We start from the raw sequence: 20,106 nt of genomic DNA, 5'->3' as shown, positions 1-20,106 counted from the left end.
GGCTCCTGCTGCAGCGCTGCAGATCCCAGCTCTGCTCACCTCCGCTGGCACCTTTAAAGGGAGCTGCTCCCTGCTCCCTCCAAACTCCTCCTCTGGCCTGGCAGTGACCTGCAGGTGTGGCAGGGCGGAGTGGCAGGGGGACAGGGTAGCTCCTTAACCCCTCCCTCTCTCAGTGGGCGATTTGCACAAGGAAATTGTGCCAGGTGCTGCACAGCCACAGTAACCAAGATCAGGGCCCCCTCGCGCTGGGCGCTGCACAGACAGTGACCGTGACCCAGGCCCTATCACACCGGGTGCTGCAGACACAGAGCGAGAGACGGTCCCTGCCCCGAAGTTCCCAGTATCTGTATACACAGATTTTGTCCTGCTGTAACTGTGTGGGGTGGTGGGGTTGGTTTCTTACCGATACAGTTATACTGGTTACAGCAGCAGTGCCTGTGCCGTTATCCCAGGATAAAGGTGCCTGGGTCCAGGATTATTCCTGTAAGACCTTCTCGTCCGGGAATAGTTCTCGCCCGGTTGCAGTGGAACAATTGTACCCCCACCAGGGCTGTGACGTTCTAACCAGACTGGCACCGTTACACTCCTACAGCTTTTGTGTGCAGGTGAGGCCAGCTTGAGGGGTGACCTTGGCCAAGCCCCTGCCCTGTTCAGTGCCTCAGTTTCCACAGCGCAGTGAGATCTGCTGGTGAGAAGGGCTAGGTGAGCACTAAGGCGTTGTTAGCCGTACGGCACAGCAGCGGGAGCGGGGGCTGGAGTCGCCCCAGGCTGGAACCCCCCTCGCTCTCCCTCCCTCCCTCCCTCCTGCCTGGGGTGCTCCAGCTGCCCAGTTTCTTGCTGACACCGTGATATCCCCAGCCAGTCAGACTGGCTAAACCGGCCGCTTTCCCTCCTCCTCAGAGGCTACAAAGCGTGTGAGTACCACAGCTCCGGCCCGGCCCAGCTCTCTCTGAGCAAGCGCCTTGATTCCTACGGTGAAAGTACAGCAGAGAAAACACATTAAAACCAATCAGCGAACCTACCCACATGATAACGAGCTGACCAGACATCCCCAGCCCACCCCACCCCAACTCCCGCCAGGGCTCCGGCCGGGTTACAGCCTGTCAAACCTCACCCAGGAGCTTTTCTGCGTTTATAAAGTCAGCACAGCTTCAGCTTCGAACACGCCCCGCCGTGACCCTGTGAGTGACACAGGCTGGGCCCCAGGTCTGGGAATGGATCCTTCGCAGCCAGTGGCTGGTTCCTCAGGACGTCGCTTCTAAAGGCTGGGTGCGGAGGTGGATTGGCATCCCCCCTCCCCCCCCCCGGCAGGTATTTCCTAGGAATCCCTCCTCACTTTGTTTGTGCCAGCAAGGGAAACCCATTGACCTAGTGCCTGGACAGGCTTATCCCCCTGCCTGGTGTTTCTGCCATGGCCTGTCAGAATTTCACATTTCTACTTTGCATTTAAGAAGCAGTCTGAGAGCTGCTGGGGCCGAGCTGTCACAGCCCCAAATCTTTGCCTTTATTCCGTCCAGAACTGATTGAATTTTCTTCACTTCCTGCACTTCGCAGCTGCCTTACTTAAACCTGAGGCTTGTCCCCATAAAGCTCAGACCTGCTCCATCGAATCCTCCTGGTCCTTGCACACACCATGGTTTCCTGCTGCACCCAGCTTCACCACGCCCAGCTGCTCCTGTGCTTCCCAATAGCCACTTCCCTCCTCTTCCTCCCGTTTCTGACAATGTCACGTCTGCACCTTCTCTTTGGCTCATTCCGTCTCGCCCGCTTTCAACTTTCCTTTTGTAAACGATGCAGCAGGGATACGCTGACACAGCCTGCGCTCTCCCGCTGCAGTTTGAGTTCCCCATTTTGCTGCTTCTCTGTCTTAACTTTTTCATTTCCTTCAGCTTATGAATAAAAGTTTCACATGCCAAGTACTGAACTGGCTCCCATTTAACTCTTTCTCCTCCACTTTCGTTTCAACCTCAGATACACGCAATGTGCACGTGTGAGTCCATGGGCCAGGCTTACGTTGTGTCCTGTGCCCTCACAGAACCTCCATGCAAACAATCCAAGCGCTCCTTTATTATTCCTACTATTGTTCAGCTCGTATTTTACTCTTCATGGTGTTTTCCTGAGTTAATGTTTTGTTTTATTTATTCTTGTATCTCGGCTTTGAACTTTTCCCTTCCGTTGGAGGTGTCGATTGCAAGGCCGCTGTGGTTCTTTACACCTAGACCATCCCAGCCAGAGTGTCAACACACTGTCAGGTCTTTACTCCAGACACACAGGTTGTGACCCTGGCCTGTCATGTCCCAGCCTGGCAGCTGATAAACGTGGGTGTGAGGTTCACCACACAGGGAAGCTGATTTATTATCAATTTAGCTTTGATCTTACTTCATACTTAAAGAGACCGCAAACACCCAAGCCCTTGTCATTAATTATTATTAGTACAGCGCATCTACAAAAAGGCAGAGAGATTATTAAGTCAGTGGAATCAAAACTTGCCGCTGTTGACAAAAACAACAGACTAATCCAAGGGATATCTTTTTTCACAGCTTGCATACAGCTTGGATAACTTATTGGTAACTTATTTCCAGTTTATAACCTCCTCTGCCCCAACCTGATGCTCTAAATACGTATTTGTCTAGTAAATTCCATAGACTTCCCAGCTCACTATCACACATCTGCTGCTTAAGCATAATTTTTTACCATCTCAATATGTTATTTACGTGGATGGGGGGATGACCTTTCCACTGCCCAGCCCTGCAGCCCCTGGGTGTGTGGATACCATGGGAGTTAGGTGCCTAAATGTCTTTCAGGATTGGGTCCAGAATCTTGCTCCCGTTGCTGGCAGAGGGGATTCTGCCTGAGCAATTGGGAAACAACACAACGAGGTAGCGGAAGCGGCTGTCCCGGGGTGTCTGAGTTTTCCAGGCTTGTCAGTCGCTAATGTAGGAGCTTAAAAAAAAAAAATGATCAGACCAAAGCTTTAGGTTTTGCCAGGCTCTTTGGAGGATGCGGCTTCCCCTGCACCTCACATCTCTGTCAGGGTGGCAGGATGCCGGGATCGCAGAGAGGAGGCGGATGGGGTGAGGAATGTCCTTTCAGCGATGACAAGGGGCAGCTGCTTAAGACGAAGGCAGGTTCTTGCATCAGGGCTCACGTAGCTGTGGCAATAGCAGGAATGGCTGTCTGGGGCCAGGAGAACCTGGCAGGAGAGAGAGGTCTAGTGGTCAGAGCAGGGAGGTTAGCAGGCAGGACTCCTGGGTTCTTTTCCCAGCTGTGGGTGGGGAGTGGTGTTGAGTGCTCAGACTGCTGTGTGTGGGTGTCAGATAATCCATCTTCTGAGCTTTTGAGGGATGATATGATGGCTTCAAAAGTAGAAGGGGAGAATCAGACCCTTCAGTTAGCTCCAGACCTGCAAGGGGCTGCGTGAGCCAAAATGCAAAGAGAATAGCTGTTAAGGAGAAGGACTGGGCAAGGGGTCGTCTTCCCCCTGCCATCATCAAAGAGGAACCGAGTTCCTTGTGTGCAGAGAAACACCCCAGGAGAAGGGAGCGGCGAGACCTTCTGACTTGAAGGGAAATTCTGAGTCCTAATACAGGCCAGATCAGCTCCCTGCCCACCCTCCCCAGCGATCCGGGGCAGCTCAGAGCACGGGGCCGGCAGGGTCTCCAGCCAGACGTAGGGACACAGAGGCTAGTGAGGATCTCTGACAGATCTCTGACACCCGCCCCAGAGTGGGAAACGCCCAAGCAGAGCCAAGAACTGCAGAGCCAGCCCCCCTGAACTTCTGCTCAGAGACACCCCCTATGTATCACCAACCCCTTCTCACTCAGAAACATGAAAGCTAATGACAAAATCCTGGGCCGGGGCCGGTTATTTTTCCTAGCAGTGCTCTGAGCCGCACTGAGCCAGCAGGAGCTCGGATCGGTGCCTGCCTCAACTGCTCCCCCGTGAGACCCTTGGTACACCACTGCTCACAAACCTGCAGCACATGGCACTGGTCTTAGCCTCTAAAGAGAAAGCGAAGGGCAGACACCGGCCTCTTTAGGCAACGTGGCTTAGGCAAAGTGAGGCTATGACAATGTAGACAGGGAGCTGGACGGTCAGGAAACACTCGAGACAGAAGGAAGAGAAATGTGGGACTCTGTGTACGAGAGGTGATGGCTGGGAGCCAGGCGGCGGGAATACATGTGCAGTTGCCCTGAACTGTGAGAGTGATTTTATATCGGTATTTGATAAAAGGATAGAAAACTGGCTCAGCCCCTTGCAGGCCACTCACACAGGGAGCGCCGGGTGCTGCTTTTTGAACGGGCGAAGGGAGGGTGTGCAGGAGGCAAAATATTTAAGAAATTTCCATGACCTGTCCCTGGCTAACAAAGGTCACCGACCCATCCCAGAGGCGGCTACAGCTCAGCACTGGGGGAAGCAAACTCTCATGGAGACCATTTGCCCTGCGGTTTTGGGATACTTCTGGTTATAGTCATAGGGTCGGAGTCATAGTGTTGAAAGCCAGAAGGGATTAGCAGATAATCTGGCCTGACCTCCTGTATATCACAGGCCACCAACACCACCCAGCACCATCACACTAACCCAGAAACTGAAATTAGACCACAATATACCAGTCCACAGGAAAATCAACTATGTGTCACAGGGAGAGAATTGGAGGGACCAAGGACTACCAAGGTCTGAGCCCTTTACAATGGCAGGGAGATGATTAAATGAGATACACAAAGATAATCCTGGTGATTGACCAGCATCCAACCTGAAGCCCCCCCGGTCATCGCCAATCTGTCCTGGGGGAAAATTCCTTCCTGACCCCATCCAGTTAGACCCGCGCATGTGAGTAAGAACCAACCAGCCACGCACCCGAGAGAGACAGAAAATGTTCATTGCTACCTCAGAGGCCTGGGCCATCCAGTGTCCATCTCCAGACATGGCTTTCTCTTAGGGAAATTAAATAAATCCCCTTGAGGAAAATAGAAAGAAACAATAACTGGGGCAAGACACACGAAGCGTAATCAGGCGGGTCAAAAACGAATCTGAAGAACAATTAGGAAAAGCCACAAAAACTAACAGCAAATTTTTTTTGGAAGTACCTCAGAAGCCGGAAGCCTGCCAAATGATCAGTGGGGCCACTGGACGACCAAGGTATTACAGGAGCACTCCAGGAAGACAAGCCTGCACCCCACAGCTCTCCCCAGTTGCACCCACTAACCTCTTCCCCATCTGGGAAATGACCAAGGGCAACAACTTCCCACCTAAACGAGGACAATTTGCTGCAGAGAAAATGGGGGGGAGGGTTGTGGGGGAACAACCCAAATCTGAGGCGATTTTAAATTGACTTTTGAGAATTAGAAAGAAAATGGGGCAAAATCTGAGAAGGAGAATAGTGACAGGGTCAATAATTTGACTGAAGAGGGGGGAATCTACATGGATTGTATATCCATATTAGATAATAAAAGAGAAATGGAGAGTTGGAAAGAATTTTATCAATATTTTGGAGGAAAGTGGCCAATTCTGAGGTGATTTCATCCCCCCTGCCCCTGCTCTTCTGTGTTTTCTTCTCCTCTCTCTCTTTAGTTTCCTGACTACACAGGGATAGTTAAATCTACACCATTTCACACTGTCTCTCTCCCCTTAGTCACTGTCTTATTTCTCTCTTCCCTTCCTCACAACTACACGCCCAGACCCAAAGGGGAAACCCCACTGGAGACGGGTCTCCCCTCCTACAATTCCCAGTTTTGCTCCTGGAGCAGATCCTGGCAAAAGCTGTTGTTTACACGGCTCCAGCTACTCCCGCAGGAGCATTGGCAACCAGGGCGCCGATTCCCAGATACCCAGAACAGAACGTTTGTCCCCGTTCAGTCCCCAGCACTTTCTCTCTCAATCACCTGCTGTCCCTGGCTCGGGGATTGATGTCAGCTGAGCCCAGGGCTGCCCATGCGAGCAGGTTCCAGCCAGAGAAAGTCTCCGCCTGCTGCTGGGTGCTGGGAACGTTGCTGGGGCATCGTGCCATGATGTGGGACAGGCAGCAGGGGCTGATGCTCTTGCAGGCATTATAGACAGGAGTTGCTGGAAGAGCTCTCTTTGTTGAGCTCCTTCCTTAGCCTCCGTTCCTGTTCCAGGAACAGCAAGTGCCAGCTCCCTCACGGAGATGCTCGCCTCCACCTGGGCGGCAAACCTCAGCCTCTCCGCCTGCTTCCCAGCACGCCGACGTTCCAGTTTGTCATCCCTCTTCTTCTGGTGCTGGGCCTGCTGCTCTGCCCGCTCGAGAACATGGGCCGTAACTTCATCACGGAAACGCTCCCTTTTGGAACGGTCCAGGAGGGTTACGCCGAGCCAGAGATCGAGTTCCTGGCGAACAGCAGGCGGTACAGGGGGAGCGTCCTGAAACAGGACACGAAACGGGGGGTTATTGGGTCAGGTAGCTCTGCAGAGAAGCACAGAATTCATAACGGGGGAATCCCAAGGACATAAAACGTAACACTTCAGAAGTGAATCTGCACATGCTGGGAAGGGGATGCTGCTGGTCTCACCCTGCCTCCTGACACAGCCTCGTTAATCGCAGCTACTACAGAAGTGCAGAGACAATGGTAAGTCTAAAAATAAAACCTTTACTCTGCTTCATATACATTTCCCGACTAATTGCCGTATGTGGGGGCAGCGTATAGCCCCCTTGCTGCAAAAGGCTTTTTCTGTCTTCAGATCTTTCCTGTTTTGGGAGACATACCAGTTCTTGGGGTGTCCCATTGGCAGGGAGAGGCATTATTCTGGAGTCTTTGCAGCAGAAGTATTGAAATGAAGAGTGCCTGAACATTATATTTGAGAGTGAAGTGGACTAGTCAGCTGTACGGGGGACCTGGAAAAGAGGCTCTTCTCCGCAATCTGACAAACTACAGTATCTAGGGTTCCCACTTCAGGAAAAGTTTTCAGCTCTCAGCAGCCAGGGTCGGGTCATGACTTACTGTGTTATTGCTGTATGCAAAACTCTCTTGAAATCTGCAACTTGACTCCACCCTGGCATGGATTACCTCTCGCTGAAATGGACTGGAGCTGGAAATATAGACTTCTGTTTCCCAGACACACGCATGCTCTCAGCTCGCTGTTCACAGGCAGCGGCGTAGACCTAGGAGCAATTGCCGAGTGGCAAATTTCTAATGACCGAAAGGAAAATAAGAATGACCCTAGCAAATCTTCGGGACTCCACACTTAAAATAACCTTTACAGCTGTGCATGGAAGTTTGAAATTCCAAATCACCATTGTGAACTCCACGTGGTGGGGGGATAGGGGAAGGGAGGACGCCTAGGGGCTGTGATATAATCCACCATTACTGGCCAAGTGCTGGTAGCCAGGTAGCTTACCATTTTTGCATTGCTTCTTAAAGCAGAAATCCCTCCCGTTACTGTAATAATACACTTTTAATTTGAGTCATACACTTACTGGGCTCCAGGGCCGCCTCTGTCCCCACTGGCTTCTCAGCAGGCTTGGCAGAAAGCTGTTCCTCAGAGGCGGGGGGAATCAAACAGCTCTTCTGAGTAGGGATTGAGAATCTGCCATTGATCCTGATCCATGGCCTGCCCTGGGACTGGTTGCATTAAAAGAGTCACTTCATGAGACTGCTGCTGGCTGCATTCCGGGAACAGCAGGGCACCATCCTGGCTCACCAGGTCATCATGAAGCACAGTTGGCTCTGTGCTGGGCATTGTTCCCAGCACCCCGTCAAAGTCGTCATAAAATGGGCATGAGTTGCCCAAGGTGCGGTTCTGATCCCTGGTCTTCCTGTAGTCTCTCTTTAGCCTCTTAATTCTCTCCCTGCACCGATCACCGGTCCGGAAAAGCTGCAGAGCTGTTAGCTTTTTAGATATCTGCTGGCCCAGGCGGTCGTTCCTGGGGCTTTTGCTGAAATCCACCGTTTTACTGGCTTCGCATCACAGATTCACCAAACTCTGGCTGTGCTCAAGTGACCAGGAAGCTGCTCCCTTTGCAAAAGGCTTGAACGGATCGGTCTCCATTGCAAACCCTCCTGGAGGCTCTCTGACATTGTGCTGGGCCGCTCAGCGGTCAGAAGACAATGGGTTAACGCTGCTGTGCTGAGTCTGAGCCAGGCTGAGGGGCTGCACAGGGGGGGTCAGCTTCCGTTTGCAGTAGAGTTCATCGCACATTGCTGGCATAGAGAGGACTAAGGAAGTTGTTCCAATGAACTCTGGGCTACATCTGGCTGAAGCCCAGGTCTACACTGCAAAGCAATAGGGCTCAGACCCTGCAGGGTCCTGGGACCCTGGGTTCAAGCCCTGGGTTAGCACAGTTGCAATGTGGAAGCACGGGGGGGGGGGGGTTTGCCTTAAGCCTGAGTTTACACTGCAGTGTAGACTTACCCTTGCTCACTTTCCTGTTCCCGGGGCATTCACTCTCCTGTAGCTGACTTGGCTCCTACAAGTGCTAACAGGAGCCTGTGTGTGTCAGTAACACAGCAGCTCTGGGACTCACGGATGCAGGAGGAGGAGCAGAGATGGGCCTAGTTCCCTCTGGAGAAATTCCCTGTCTCAATGAGCGTGGCAGACTGCAGCAGCCCAGGTTGGTATTGAAGGAGACAGAAAGGGAATGGTGATGGGAAACTATTACTATCGGCTTGTGTATTGAACTTTCATGCACTGTCCCTTCGAACTGCCCCATTTTTCTCACTTATTTAATATGGACATATCAATCCTTCAGAGCAGGGTGGTTTTTTCTCTCCTATTAGCAAATATTTATCCTATTTTCTCTCCATTTCTCAAGGATTGATCTAAAATGTCTTACAATTCTCAAGAGCCGGGTTCCGTATTTAACCCAGGCCTGGCTGCTCGAGGCGGGGCGCTGGCCCCCTGAAGGGGTGGTTCGGCCAGCGAGAGGTTGATGAGCCTGCTACGGGCTTGGCTAAGAGGGGATCTCTGAGCAGCTAAAAGACACGTCTCGCTTAGCCAAGGCTGTGACAGGCTCATCGACCTCTAGCCACCTCTAGAGAGGGACAGAGCACCACGCTGAGCAGGCATGGGTTACGCGTAGGCAAGAGTCAGAGTCAAGCTGGGGTCAGATCAGGAGATCAAGCTAAATCTGGCATGGCTGCAGGCCAAAGTCGGTGTTAAATAGGGCGCTTGGCCAAGCAGAGGGCCGCCGGGTACCGCCGCTCAGGGTCTCTGGGGCTGCGCTTCCTGCAGTGGTGCCTGGCCGTTCCTCTGCATGGCCTGCCGGTGGCACTGCGGGAACACCAGCTCTTCCAGGCTTTGCAAACCGAGGTTCTGGTGCCTGCATCCTTACAGGTGACGGGGTTGCTCATGGGACACTTTGCCTGGATGCCACAGGATGGGGCTGGACGGCCAGGTGCTACTGGATCTCTAAGTCCAGCTGGGGGCGGTGGGGAAGTGGGGACAAGGCCAGTCAGGCGCTGCTGCCACTGGGAGGCTGGGTCTCATGGCCACTGGATCCCGGAAGCTGCAAGGAGCGCTGGTGGCAAGGAAGTCTGGGCATGCGTTGCTGCTACAGGATCCCGGAGGCAGCAGGAGCAGCCAGTTGCTGCTGCCGTTGGATCTGTCGCGATGGTAAGGGTGGGGCAAGGGGGCAGTGTGGGCAGGTGATACCATCCCTGGAGCCTTGAGGCCAACGGAGGAGGGAGGGGAGAGGTGTGTGTGTGCGCCGTGCTTCTGGATCTCTGAATGCAGCAGTCGCTTTCAGCAGACTCCACTAAACCAGTGGAAGGCCAGCGGGGAAGGAGACTGAGCCAGGCCTCGGACGTATTCCAGGAGGGCCTAGGAACTACAAAACACACAAAGGCCAAGGGCGGCTGGGCTTCACCCCTACCGGATTTCTGAATTTGTGGAAGGGGGGCGGAGGTGGGTTGTGGCTGGGTGTGTTGCCACCACTACATCCCTCTAGCCTTTGAGCGGGATGGAGATGGGGGGCCTGTCTGATGCCTCGGCCATTGGATCCCTCGCTCCAGCAGGAGTGTAGGGGGTGAGGGAGGCTCAGATGCCGCCATTAGATCCTTAAAGCCGGCAGGGGCATGGGCAGCTGGCTGTCACCACGCTGGGATCCCTGAAGATGTCCGGGAGGGCAGGCCTCGTCTGGTTGCCTCCGTCCCTGGATCCCTGAGGCCATTTGGGTTCCTCCCCCTCCCAAAGGGCCAGTCGCTTACCCCAGGCCAGCGGCACCCCAGATCTCACACCAAAGACCACGCTTGTAGCCGCCTATCCCCAACTATCTAAAGGTGGATCCAGAGGGGAAGGAAAGGAGAGAGTTATTGACAAGCTGCAAGCAGATAAATTTACATGCACACAAATGAGTTCCAGTGTTCAGTTTCAAAAAGTAACAGGAGCTTCTCTGACAAGCAAGCTCTGTGTGTCCTTCAGGGCTAACCCAGGCTAAACACTGGGGGCCTCTGGCTTAGGTCTAGAAAACCTGTTCCAGTCCCTCCACAGTCCAAGTGGCATGAAGACACAGTTCCTCCTTGTTAGGGGGTTTATTCCCTCCCCACCCCCTTCAGCTTTGAACTGCCCACTCAGCTGATGGGAGAGCTTCACTTGCAAGACACCTCTTCGTGGGGGATGGATGAGTGAGCCACAAAGTCTTTTGTCCTCATTAATGCTCCACTTTAGTCCGGCTGGTGTTGCTGGGTCCTCTTTGTCGACTGGACACCTTCTGCTGGAGACCAGCACTGCACGCGAATTCATGTCTCTCTCCTGCCTGGTGATTTACACAGGTTTATAATCCAAAGGCTTAAACGTGACCTCACAACAGGGGCTGATACAGATGCTATAAGGGAGATTAATGCAGGCAGCAATTTACAAGCGTTCCGTAAAGTCTAAACACCCAACACCTTCTTACCACCCTAAGTCCTGTTTTATCCACCCCCCACCTCCCAGGTGGGCCAGGCTGGCTCCAGCCATGTGCTTGTCAGGGTTCGGCTGCGACGTGGGGACCTTGGTACGAGCTGGCACCTGCTCTGCCGGCATCATAGGGGGCGTCTGGAGCCTCAGTCCAGGCGCCTGTAGCGAGGATGTAGCTGAGGTGGGGGGCCAAGAAGGGGCACAAAGAGGCTGGAGGGCAGGATCAGTGGCCTGTGGAGGCGCTGATGGGGAATGATCTGGGAGACCTGCCAGACAATGCCCAGAGCGTCCTGGTCAGAGAGCCAGAGAGTACCGCCTGCACCTGACCCAGGCTCGAAGACTACCACGCTTGGGGCTAGCGAGCCACCACCTCTGGCTTGAGGATCCCCAGAGCAGGGCTGAATGGGGATGGGCCCAAGATTCCATCCACAGGTGGGGAAACTGAGGCACAGCTCCCCCGGCCCAGCAGCTGAATTTCAGACTGAACTGCCAAGGGATTCCCTCCGGAGAGGAGCTGAGGGCCCTGGCTGGCTGCAGCACTGCAAACCCTCTTCAGGATGGCAGGGAAAGATTCGTGTGGAGAAGAGATTCCTGTACTGGGAATGGGTCCCGCCGGGAAAATTAACTCGGGGGTGGGGCGGATCAGGAGGTAGCTGGTGGTTTCTCAGCGGTGCTGCCGCAGGCGATTGTACCCGGCCCATGACGTCCCTCTCTTGAGCCATCAGGGGATCCCGCGCACCAGGCACAGGCTGCGGCAGAACTGTTACTGGCTCGGAGTCTCGGAAGCAGTCCAGGATCCCTATCAGAGGGTGGGGGAAGGCCTGAGGTAAATGTAAAGCAGCTCTGAGACCACGGGCCATCACAGAGACACCCTGTCAGTGGGTGGCCATGGCCAGGGTGGGTTCTTTTCACCAAGAGACCCCAAATCACTGCCCTTAACGGGGGGAGTGTCCGAGAGAGGACTCTGTCCTGAGGGTGAGGGAGGGGAAATGGGGTCCTTGCATTCACACAGCCGTGGGGTTGAGAGGCAACTCCAGCGGGGGCCTACAAATATGCAGGAGCACCCTGCATCTCTGCCTCACCAGACCCTGGGACACCAGAGGCATGGCTGGGTTAAGACCAACCTCGCAGGGTATGATGAAGTGGGAATCTTTTGTAATCTGTGTATGACCCCGCTATGTGCCTCAGTTTCCCCTATTTTTTGCAGGACAGCTCAGTGAGGGAAAGGGGACAGTTTGCTCTCAGGGTAGGCTGGGAGACACGGGTATGTGTTGAGCTGTCTGAGCCAGGATGGACCAAGACTGATCCCATATCAGTGGAAAATCCAGAAGACAACACCCACTAGCCAGGACATTGACATCTAGCGGCCAGCAGGTGATAGATTTCCCCACCTCTCCACAGGGAAGCTGGGCACAGACCCCAGCTCACGAACAAAGGACCGGGAAGGTGTGAGATAGGGGGATAAGAGTTGGCTGCTGGAAGGACTCAAGGTTTTCACCGGGAAACCGACTAAAGAGAGACACAGAGCCTGAACGCGGGGTTCACCACAGCTCGGCTCGGCTCTGTGCTGATCAGAACGGATTATGCTTCAACCTTCAGGTCTCCGTGCTCAGCTAAAGGCCCTCCCGTGCTGTGTGCGGCTGACTAACGAACCCAGCTGCCGGAGCGTCATTGCAAATCCTGGGGGAAATGCACTGGTCCCTGGCGGGCGGACAAGTCTTCCCCAGGAGTCTGCTCAGTTGGGTGTGCTGGGGCAGAGCCCATGGGGAGCCCAGAGGTTCGGTCTTGGGAGGTGATGGGGCCCTGTGGCGTACCCTGTGCAGGAAGACGTTGGGGGCCTGTCACACTGAAGCGGTTCTCCCTAGAGACTGTTCCAAAGCTGGGGGCACAGCACCGATCCTGTGGCTTTGTGACATGGGGGGGCAAAGCTACAGTGACCCCCCCCAAATGCTCAAGGGGTCATTTTGTACCCCAACTTAGGGGTCAGGACACCCCAGGCTGCAGCCAAGGCTGCTGATACATGGACGAATGTGGGCTCACTGCCTCCTCACTCCTGGAAAGTTTCCAGCCCCCAAATCCTTCCCGCAGCTCTTCTCTGACCCCTCCTTGCTTGTCTCCATCCTGTTTGCAGGGAGGATCCCCGAGCCGGGCCCAGGGTCCAGGAATGGTCCCACTCACCCTCCCTGCCCCTCCTGGGTACCCCTTTGCTGATCCAGCCCAGCCGTGCGCGGGGAGCCCCTGGCCAATGGGCTCCCCTGGACCGCGGAGGGTCCCCCATAGCTGGGCTCATCGCCCATGTTTTACTGTACACGCAGGGGGGCGGCTCCTTCGCCCGCCCGGCAGGGGCTGGTGCTGCAGGAGGGGAACAGGCTCCCTGAGCCCAGCCCTTCTGTCTATCCGGCTGTGTCAGGCGCAGCCCTGGCAGGGAGCCTCAGGCTGCCCCCTCCTCCGGGGACTCTTAGCAGGAACTGATGGGGATGCGGGGCGAGGAGACAGACGGGTGGCAGGGGATGGAGGCTACGGCAGAGGACGCTGGCTCCCCTCCCCCTCCGCTCCTGCCAGTGCCTCCCCCTTCCCCTCTGCTCCTTCCTCCCCTCCCCCCACTTCTTTTCCCAATTTGGATTGGGGCCTGGCCCCCCCAGCCCGGGCCCCCTCCAGGCTGCCAGCCAGGGCAGAGCTCCCGGTGGAGGGGGCTGCGCCTGGGCCGCTTTGGGGCTGTTCCTGGCCGTGCCCCTGGCCTCCCAGCCCCCCGGCGCCGTCCGGCTCCCCACGGCCGCTCGCCAGCCAGGCCAGGGGCAGGTATTTGTGCGTCTCGATGGCTGGGCTGCGGCGGTTGGGGTCGAGGGCTAGCAGCCGCCGGAACATCTCCTGGGCGCCGGGGCTGAAGGCCCTCCAGGAGGCCGGTGTCTCCCCCCCCACCGTGCTGTTCTGCCAGGCACCGAACTCCTCGAAGCGGGGGTCCGCGCTGGCAGCCACGTCCCAGGGGAAGCAGCCGGTGCAGATGCAGAAGAGCAGGACCGCGAAGGCCCAGACGTCCAGGCTGGCGTCCAGCTCCAGCGTCTCAGAGGCCTCAAGCAGGCAGAGCTCGGGGGGCGCGTAGGGCAGGGTGCCCGACATGGCGCAGACGGGCGAGCCCTCCAGCCGCGTCAGCCCGAAGTCGCCCAGCTTGACCCGCCGGCACTCCCGGTCGAAGAGCAGCACGTTGTCCAGCTTGATGTCCCGGTGCACCAGGGCTTTGCCGTGCATGAAGTCCAGGGCCTCGGCCAGCTGGGCCGCGCAGCGCTTCACCTGGGCCTCTGGGAGACCCTCCTGCGGGTGGGACGGGGGTTACACAAGGCACCGCCCTGCCCGCCCACCTACAGCCCCCCCCTTTCAGGACCTCCCCCACGCCGTGACCCAGCACCCCTCCTGGGGACGTCCCCACACAGCACCCACTCCGGGACCTCCCCGCACAGCCCTCCAGCACCCCGCGGAGGACCCACCCCACGCCGTGCCCCCACCAGTCCCTCCGCCCTCACAGTGTCCCCTCCCCCACAGCACCCTATGTCCCCTCCAGCCCCACCCCCTCAGCGCCCCCGTGCCCTGTGCTCTACCTCCCCCCCGCAGCACACCAGTGCCCCACCAGCATCTCCCATGATGCACACCCAGCTCCCAAGGCCCCATTGAGACCCCATCCCCCATCCTTCTCCCTTGCCCCCCCCCCACTGAGACCACCAGGCCCTGCTCCCCAGACCCTCATCACCAATCCCCCATTCCCCTGCTGAGACCCCCCCATCCCCAGCGCCCCGCGTCCCAGTCCCCCCTGAGACCCAGGGCCCCTCCCTGCAGCCCCCGCTCCCCAGCCCCTGGAGCTCCACTGCCCCGTGCCGGCATACCCCGTCCTGCACGATGGCACACAGGTCCCCAGCGGGCGCGAGCTCCTGGGCAAAGGCGAAGTGGGTGGGGCTCTCGAAGGCGATGGGCAGGGTGCGCAGGAAGCCGGCGTGGGCAGACAGGCAGAGCGCGATGCAGTACTCCCGCAGAAACGCCTGCCGCTCCGTCCGCTCCTTGGGCATCAGCTTCAAGGCCAGGGCCGTGCCTGGATACATGGGGGGGGGGGGGGGGTCAGTGGGTCCCAGCAGGGGTGGGGTGGTGCCTGGGTACAAATCAGTGTGTCCCTGCAGGGGTGGGGCGGTGCCTGGGTACAAATGGGGGGTCAGTCCCAGCGGGGGTGAGGTGGTGCCTGGGTACAAATGGGGGGTCAGTGTGTCCTTGCAGGGGTGGGGCGCTGCCTGGGTACAATTGGGGGGTCAGTGTGTCCCTGCAGGGGTGGGGCGGTGCCTGAGCACAAACAGAGGGGGTGGGGGGTCCCAGGGGTGGGTGCAGATGGCCCCATCACGTCAGTGGGTTCTGGGTGTAGAAGGCCCAGGGTGGGATCGCTCATTTCGCTGCCTGTCCCTCTCTGCCCGCTTCCCCGGGCACCTGTGAGTTGGCAGCGGGCGCCCGGGATGGCAGCGGTAATTGATGACCTGCTGGGCGGCAGGGGGCTGGCGGTGCCTGGGCTGGGAGCCGGGGGCTGCCAGAGGGAACTGGCTCCTTGGAGTAAGCGGGGGTCAGACAGCCACTGGGGCAGCCCCCACCCTGCCCCTGCAGCCCAGCACTTCGCAGTGAGCCGCGGGGGCTGCCCTCACCTCGCTCCCGGTGCTCGGCCAGCAGCACGTTGCCATAGGTGCCGCTGCCCAGCTCCTTGATGATGGTGTACTGGTCCTGCAGCTCCAGCTGGGGCAGGCTGCGTGAGGTCACCGCCATCAGCTGCTCCAGGAACTCCGCGTTGTCCTCCGCCTCGGGGAGGTCCATGCCACTTGCTGCCTGGGCCTGCGGGGAGAAGGCAGCGCCCATCAAAGGGGCCCCCATGGGGCACCTAGACCCCCTCGCCCCCTGATCTCTAGAGCCAAGGCAGGGCAGCGGGGGCGGGGCTCGGAGTCAGGACTCCTGGGTCCTATCCCAGCTCCGGGAGGGGAGTGGGGTCTGGTGGTTAGGGCCGGGTGTGGGAGGGTGGGAGCCAGGACTCCTGGGTTCTATTTCTGGCTCTGTCCCAGCGGAGCGGAGTGAATTCCCTTCAGCTCTCTGTTTCCCCGCTGGAAGTGTTCAGAGATGTGCCGCCCTGCGCAGAGAGGTGTGAGATAAACCCACGGTGACAGGTCAGCTCCTTCCCACGGCTGTCGAGGCCCTGCCCCTCCACTGCCGGGGCCTCCTGCTACTGATTAGCAATGAAAATAGCTGTGGGGGAAAGAAATGTCCCCCCACCTCCATGGCTGAGAGGGGAGCCTTGGCCAGGCTGTGTGATGTGGGCCTGCCCCACGCGCTGCCACCCCTTGCTACTCAGGGATGCTGGCTCAGACATATGGGCCCAGAATCCCTCCCACCTGGCTCCAGCATGGCGGGGGGGACATGGAAAGGGGCCGGGACTGGGTGGTTCCAAACTGTTCCTGATAGGATAGGATCTGGCCTCGGCCCCTTCTATATCTCAATCAGGCCAGCTCTGGCCCTGGCGAGACCCCTCTCCTTCCCCAGCAGCCCCCAGCCAGGCCCAGTTTGGTCCCCAGGTCTCTGGGAGGGGGGATGCCCTGTGCTGGGTTTGTTCCCCAGCTTGTGGGAGCTGTGCAGAGTGCTGCTGTTGGGAGAGAAGGGGCACAGGCTGGGGTGCCCTGGACCACGTCCATGGCCGGACCCGTGCCCGGCAAAGTACTTCCTGCATGTCCCCCCAGTGGGGCCAATTAATTCCCCCCTCCATGGCAGGCACCTTATCCCCTCAGCATTTGGGGGCCAGCCCTCCCCTCCCTGGACACCCTGGGGCAGCAATGTAAGCAGCGTCAGCCCCACTGTCCGAGGGGGATGAGGGAGACTGGGATCTAGGTGCTAGAGCAGAGAGGGCGGGGAGCCAGGGATCCTGAGTTCTCCCCCTGGCTCTGGGAGGGGAGTGGGGTCTAGAGGGTCCTACCTGCGGGGTGGGAGGCTGGGAGCCAGGGATCAGTTGGGCTCTTCCTACAGCTCTATGAAGCGGGGGTAGGGTCTAGTGGTTAGAGCAGGGAGGCTAGGTCCCCGGTAGCCGAAGCCCCAGTGCTGTTGCTGCCCCACACAGGACTGATCGGAGGGAGTCACGCCCACAGCGGGAATGCAGGCATGGGGCGGGAGGGGGGGAATGGCTGGTGCCTCTTTGCACACTAGCCCCGCTGCCCGCCCAGCAAAGGTCGCCTGTAAGCTGGGGGTAAGGGCTCCCTGGTCCTGAGCCGACCCACCCTGCACCCCCGCTCCCACCAGGAGACTGTCCCCCCTGGGTCTGGGCCCAGGCCACCCCCCCCCCCCAATCAGGCAGATGCCCCCCCAAGTTTGGGACTGTCCCCATGCAGAAGGGGGCTCCCTCTGCCTGCCAGGCTGCTGGATTTTCCTGGCGGTTGCCAGCGCTTGTTAGTGCTCGTCATGACTGGCCCGTGTGCCCAGGGGCTCCTGCTGGAGCTGGCATCCCCCAGCGGGAACGGTTTGAGAAGCCTCTCTACTCGCGCGGGGGGATACAGAGCAGGAGCTGCGGACCACCTGCCGGCCTGGCCCCTGACCCCTTCCCCATCCGCCTGTCTGTCTGTCCGGCTCGTCTTGCCCTCTGCAAAACCCTCTGTCCTTCCCAAAGCAGAAAAGCCAGTCCTAACCCCCGAGTGACCAGGCCGAGATGCACAAAGGACTCAGTGGCGCAGCCGCTGGCACCGCTGGATGCAACAACCCTGGGCTCCTCCGCCCTGCCCCCGCCGAGGCAGTTTCATGCCCAGCTCAGCTGAGGTTTGCCAGCCGGGACCCCCGGAGTTGGGCATTTGACCCGCATCAGCCCCTCAACAGGAGAGACGAAGGGCGAGTCCACCCTACAACATCCAGTCAACCGAAGTTGCGTCGACGTCAAAGCCACTGCAGAGATTAAACCGCTTGTGCACCTCCGCGCTGTGCTCCTTCTCTCGGCGGTGCGTCTTCACCAGGAGCGCTCGCACCAATTTAATTGTCGCTGTGGGGCGGCTTCTGAACAGTAAGCAACACAGCGTCTCCACTGACACCACATCCAGGGCCGTTTTAAGACCTTCATAGGGCCTAGGCACACTTGCCTTCGTAGCCCCCCCGACCGAAATAACTAATTTGATTTTAAGCTATTAATAAATAGGTTTTTAAATACAAATAAAAAATTATATATACATTTTTTTTCCCTAGGCACTGAAAGTTTCGTAGGCCCTAGGCACTGGGCCTATTGTGCCTAATGGATAATACGCTCCTGACTACATCGCCCTAAGCGTTACGCCTCGCATGGAGGAGGCGGTATTAAGGCTGTGTCTGCACTACCAATTATGTCGCCCCGGGGGTGTGGAAAAAAAACATCCCCTTGAGTAACATACGTTTTTGCCGGCAGCTGCACAGCGCGATGTCGGCGTGAGAAGTTCTCCGGCCGAGGTAGCTACCGCTGCGCGTTGAGGTGGTTTTATTTTATCGAGGGGAGAGCTCCCTCCCGTCAGCACAGAGCGGCTACCCAACGGCATAAGTCAGCATTGTTGGGGTTACATCAGTGGGAGCAACATTTCAGTGTGGACCCTTACAGAGTCAGGTCAACGTCAGTTGCCTGACTTCGACTGAACTCTGTAGTGTAGACCAGGCCTGTAGCACTTAGGGAAGACATGAAGAGCGTCTTCCATCAGCGTCGGTAATCCACCTCCCCGAGAGGCAGCAGCTGTGTCGACATGAGAAGCTTTCCCATTGCCCTGGGTCTACACGTGCTGCCTACACAGGGGGTTAGGTTGGTATAACGGCATCACTCCGGGATGTGGATTTACCCCCAGTGATGTAGTTATACTAACATGAGTTGGTAGCGTAGACCAGGGCTAAGGTTATGTCTACAGTGGCGCAACTATGTCTTCAGTGTAGACACTCACTATAGCAATGGGAGAGGTTCTCCTATCAGCTTATTTAATCCATCTCCATCTATACACACACAGACACATTATCTATCTATCTATCCATCCATCCATCCATCCATCTATCTATCTATCTATCTATCTAGCCCCATACACATCCTGTCCCACAGCCCCGGGGAGCTGCCCACGAACGCCAGCAATGTCTCTAAGCTGGGGGAGTGGGTGCTGGTACCCGTCTCAGGGTACAAGTGTATCAGCTCGCTCCCCACCTCTCCAGGAATGCTCGCGCCTCACCTGCTGGAGGACATGGCCAGCGAGGAACGGTGCTGAAATGTCCCCAGGGTCTATGCGGGAGCTCAGGGAGCGAGCCAGGGCCGTGTGCCACGATGCCGCCAGTTCATGCATCAGCGGAGAAGGAGGGCGCTGGCTGCTCCCGATTCCCGGCTAGGCTGGCGCAGGGCTAGGCGGGCTCTGTGGCACGGGGCACACAGTACCGCAGGGTGTAATGGAGCGCCGCCTGCCAGCCCCAGCGTGGCACTGGCTCCATACCCCCATGAGGGTCTGTGAGCCCGAGAGCCCTGCCCTGCCATTGCGTCTTCATGGCCCTGATCCCACTGTCACGGAGCTAACGAGCCTTTTCCATCAGCTGAGCCTCCCAGAAGCCAGCATGCTGGTAAATCCGGAGTTCCTCCCAGAGTGCAGTGGGGTCAGATAGCTAGATCGATGGGGGGTGCATGGAGATGGATGGATGGAGATAGAGGGGGTGTATGGGGATAGGTAGATAGATAGATGGAGTTTGAAGGGCTCTCTCTCACCTCGTGTCCACACTGGGCCTGGCTGGCGTCTCTCAGTAGGTGCCGTGCAGGGATCCTGTTGCTGGCATGCACCCAGGGACCATGTCGGTGAGCTCCGTGTGCAGGGGACTCTGCTGCCGTGTCTCTCCTTGCACCGGGCCGAGCCGCGGGCCAGCCGTGCAGTCCCCGGGAGCTGGAGCTGTGACTCAGACTTTCCCTGCACTGGCCCGCGCTGTCTGTCCCCGGGGCTGTCCTGTGCTGGGATAATCTCTCCCGCTCGCGGAGAGCATGTGTCATTGACTCAAACACAATTCATGCCGACTTCCAAACATAGGCAGGGAGGCTGGTGCTGAGCAGTCCGCTGACAACAATGAGCCCGGCGTTGCTGCCCTGCGCAGGGATCCGGCCCCCAGCCCTCTCCCCGCAGCCCTCAGCAACTGCCCCCAGCTGCCGCCAGCTGCAGGGTGAGGGCAACCAGAGAGGCAGACAGCATAGAGTGCTGTGCTGGGGACAGAGAGACGGACGGCATGGAACGCTGT

At 57.6% G+C, this 20,106-nt stretch overlaps 1 protein-coding gene across 1 annotated transcript; it reads right to left on the bottom strand.

Moving 5' to 3' along the window:
- Window positions 1-13,368: 13,368 nt before the first annotated feature.
- Window positions 13,369-19,702, bottom strand: SBK3 (SH3 domain binding kinase family member 3). Its single transcript, XM_067556531.1, has 4 exons — window positions 19,589-19,702; window positions 15,522-15,705; window positions 14,727-14,929; window positions 13,369-14,160 (listed from the first exon to the last, which is right to left on the bottom strand). Exons 2-4 carry the CDS (start codon window positions 15,685-15,687, stop codon window positions 13,369-13,371), a joined length of 1,161 nt encoding a protein of 386 aa, XP_067412632.1. The 5' UTR covers window positions 15,688-15,705; window positions 19,589-19,702.
- Window positions 19,703-20,106: the final 404 nt, after the last annotated feature.

This window comes from Emydura macquarii, unplaced genomic scaffold, assembly GCF_026122565.2.
Source record: "Emydura macquarii macquarii isolate MOO-44397 ecotype Brisbane River unplaced genomic scaffold, CSIRO-AGI_Emac_v2 contig_1790, whole genome shotgun sequence".
NCBI classification, from domain to species: Eukaryota; Metazoa; Chordata; order Testudines; family Chelidae; genus Emydura; species Emydura macquarii.
The sequence above is the reverse complement of the archived record's forward strand: the minus strand, read 5'-3'. Positions and strand labels throughout refer to the sequence as shown.

Bases quoted from the DNA above. Each gene is read 5' to 3' on its own strand.
- SBK3 (XM_067556531.1), bottom strand. From the start codon at position 15,687: ATGGACCTCCCCGAGGCGGAGGACAACGCGGAGTTCCTGGAGCAGCTG. The intron at 14,930-15,521 runs GTGAGGGCAGCC...CCATGTATCCAG, and splicing joins GGCCGAGCACCGGGAGCGAG to GCACGGCCCTGGCCTTGAAG. The intron at 14,161-14,726 runs GTATGCCGGCAC...TCCCACCCGCAG, and splicing joins GTGCCATCGTGCAGGACGGG to GAGGGTCTCCCAGAGGCCCA.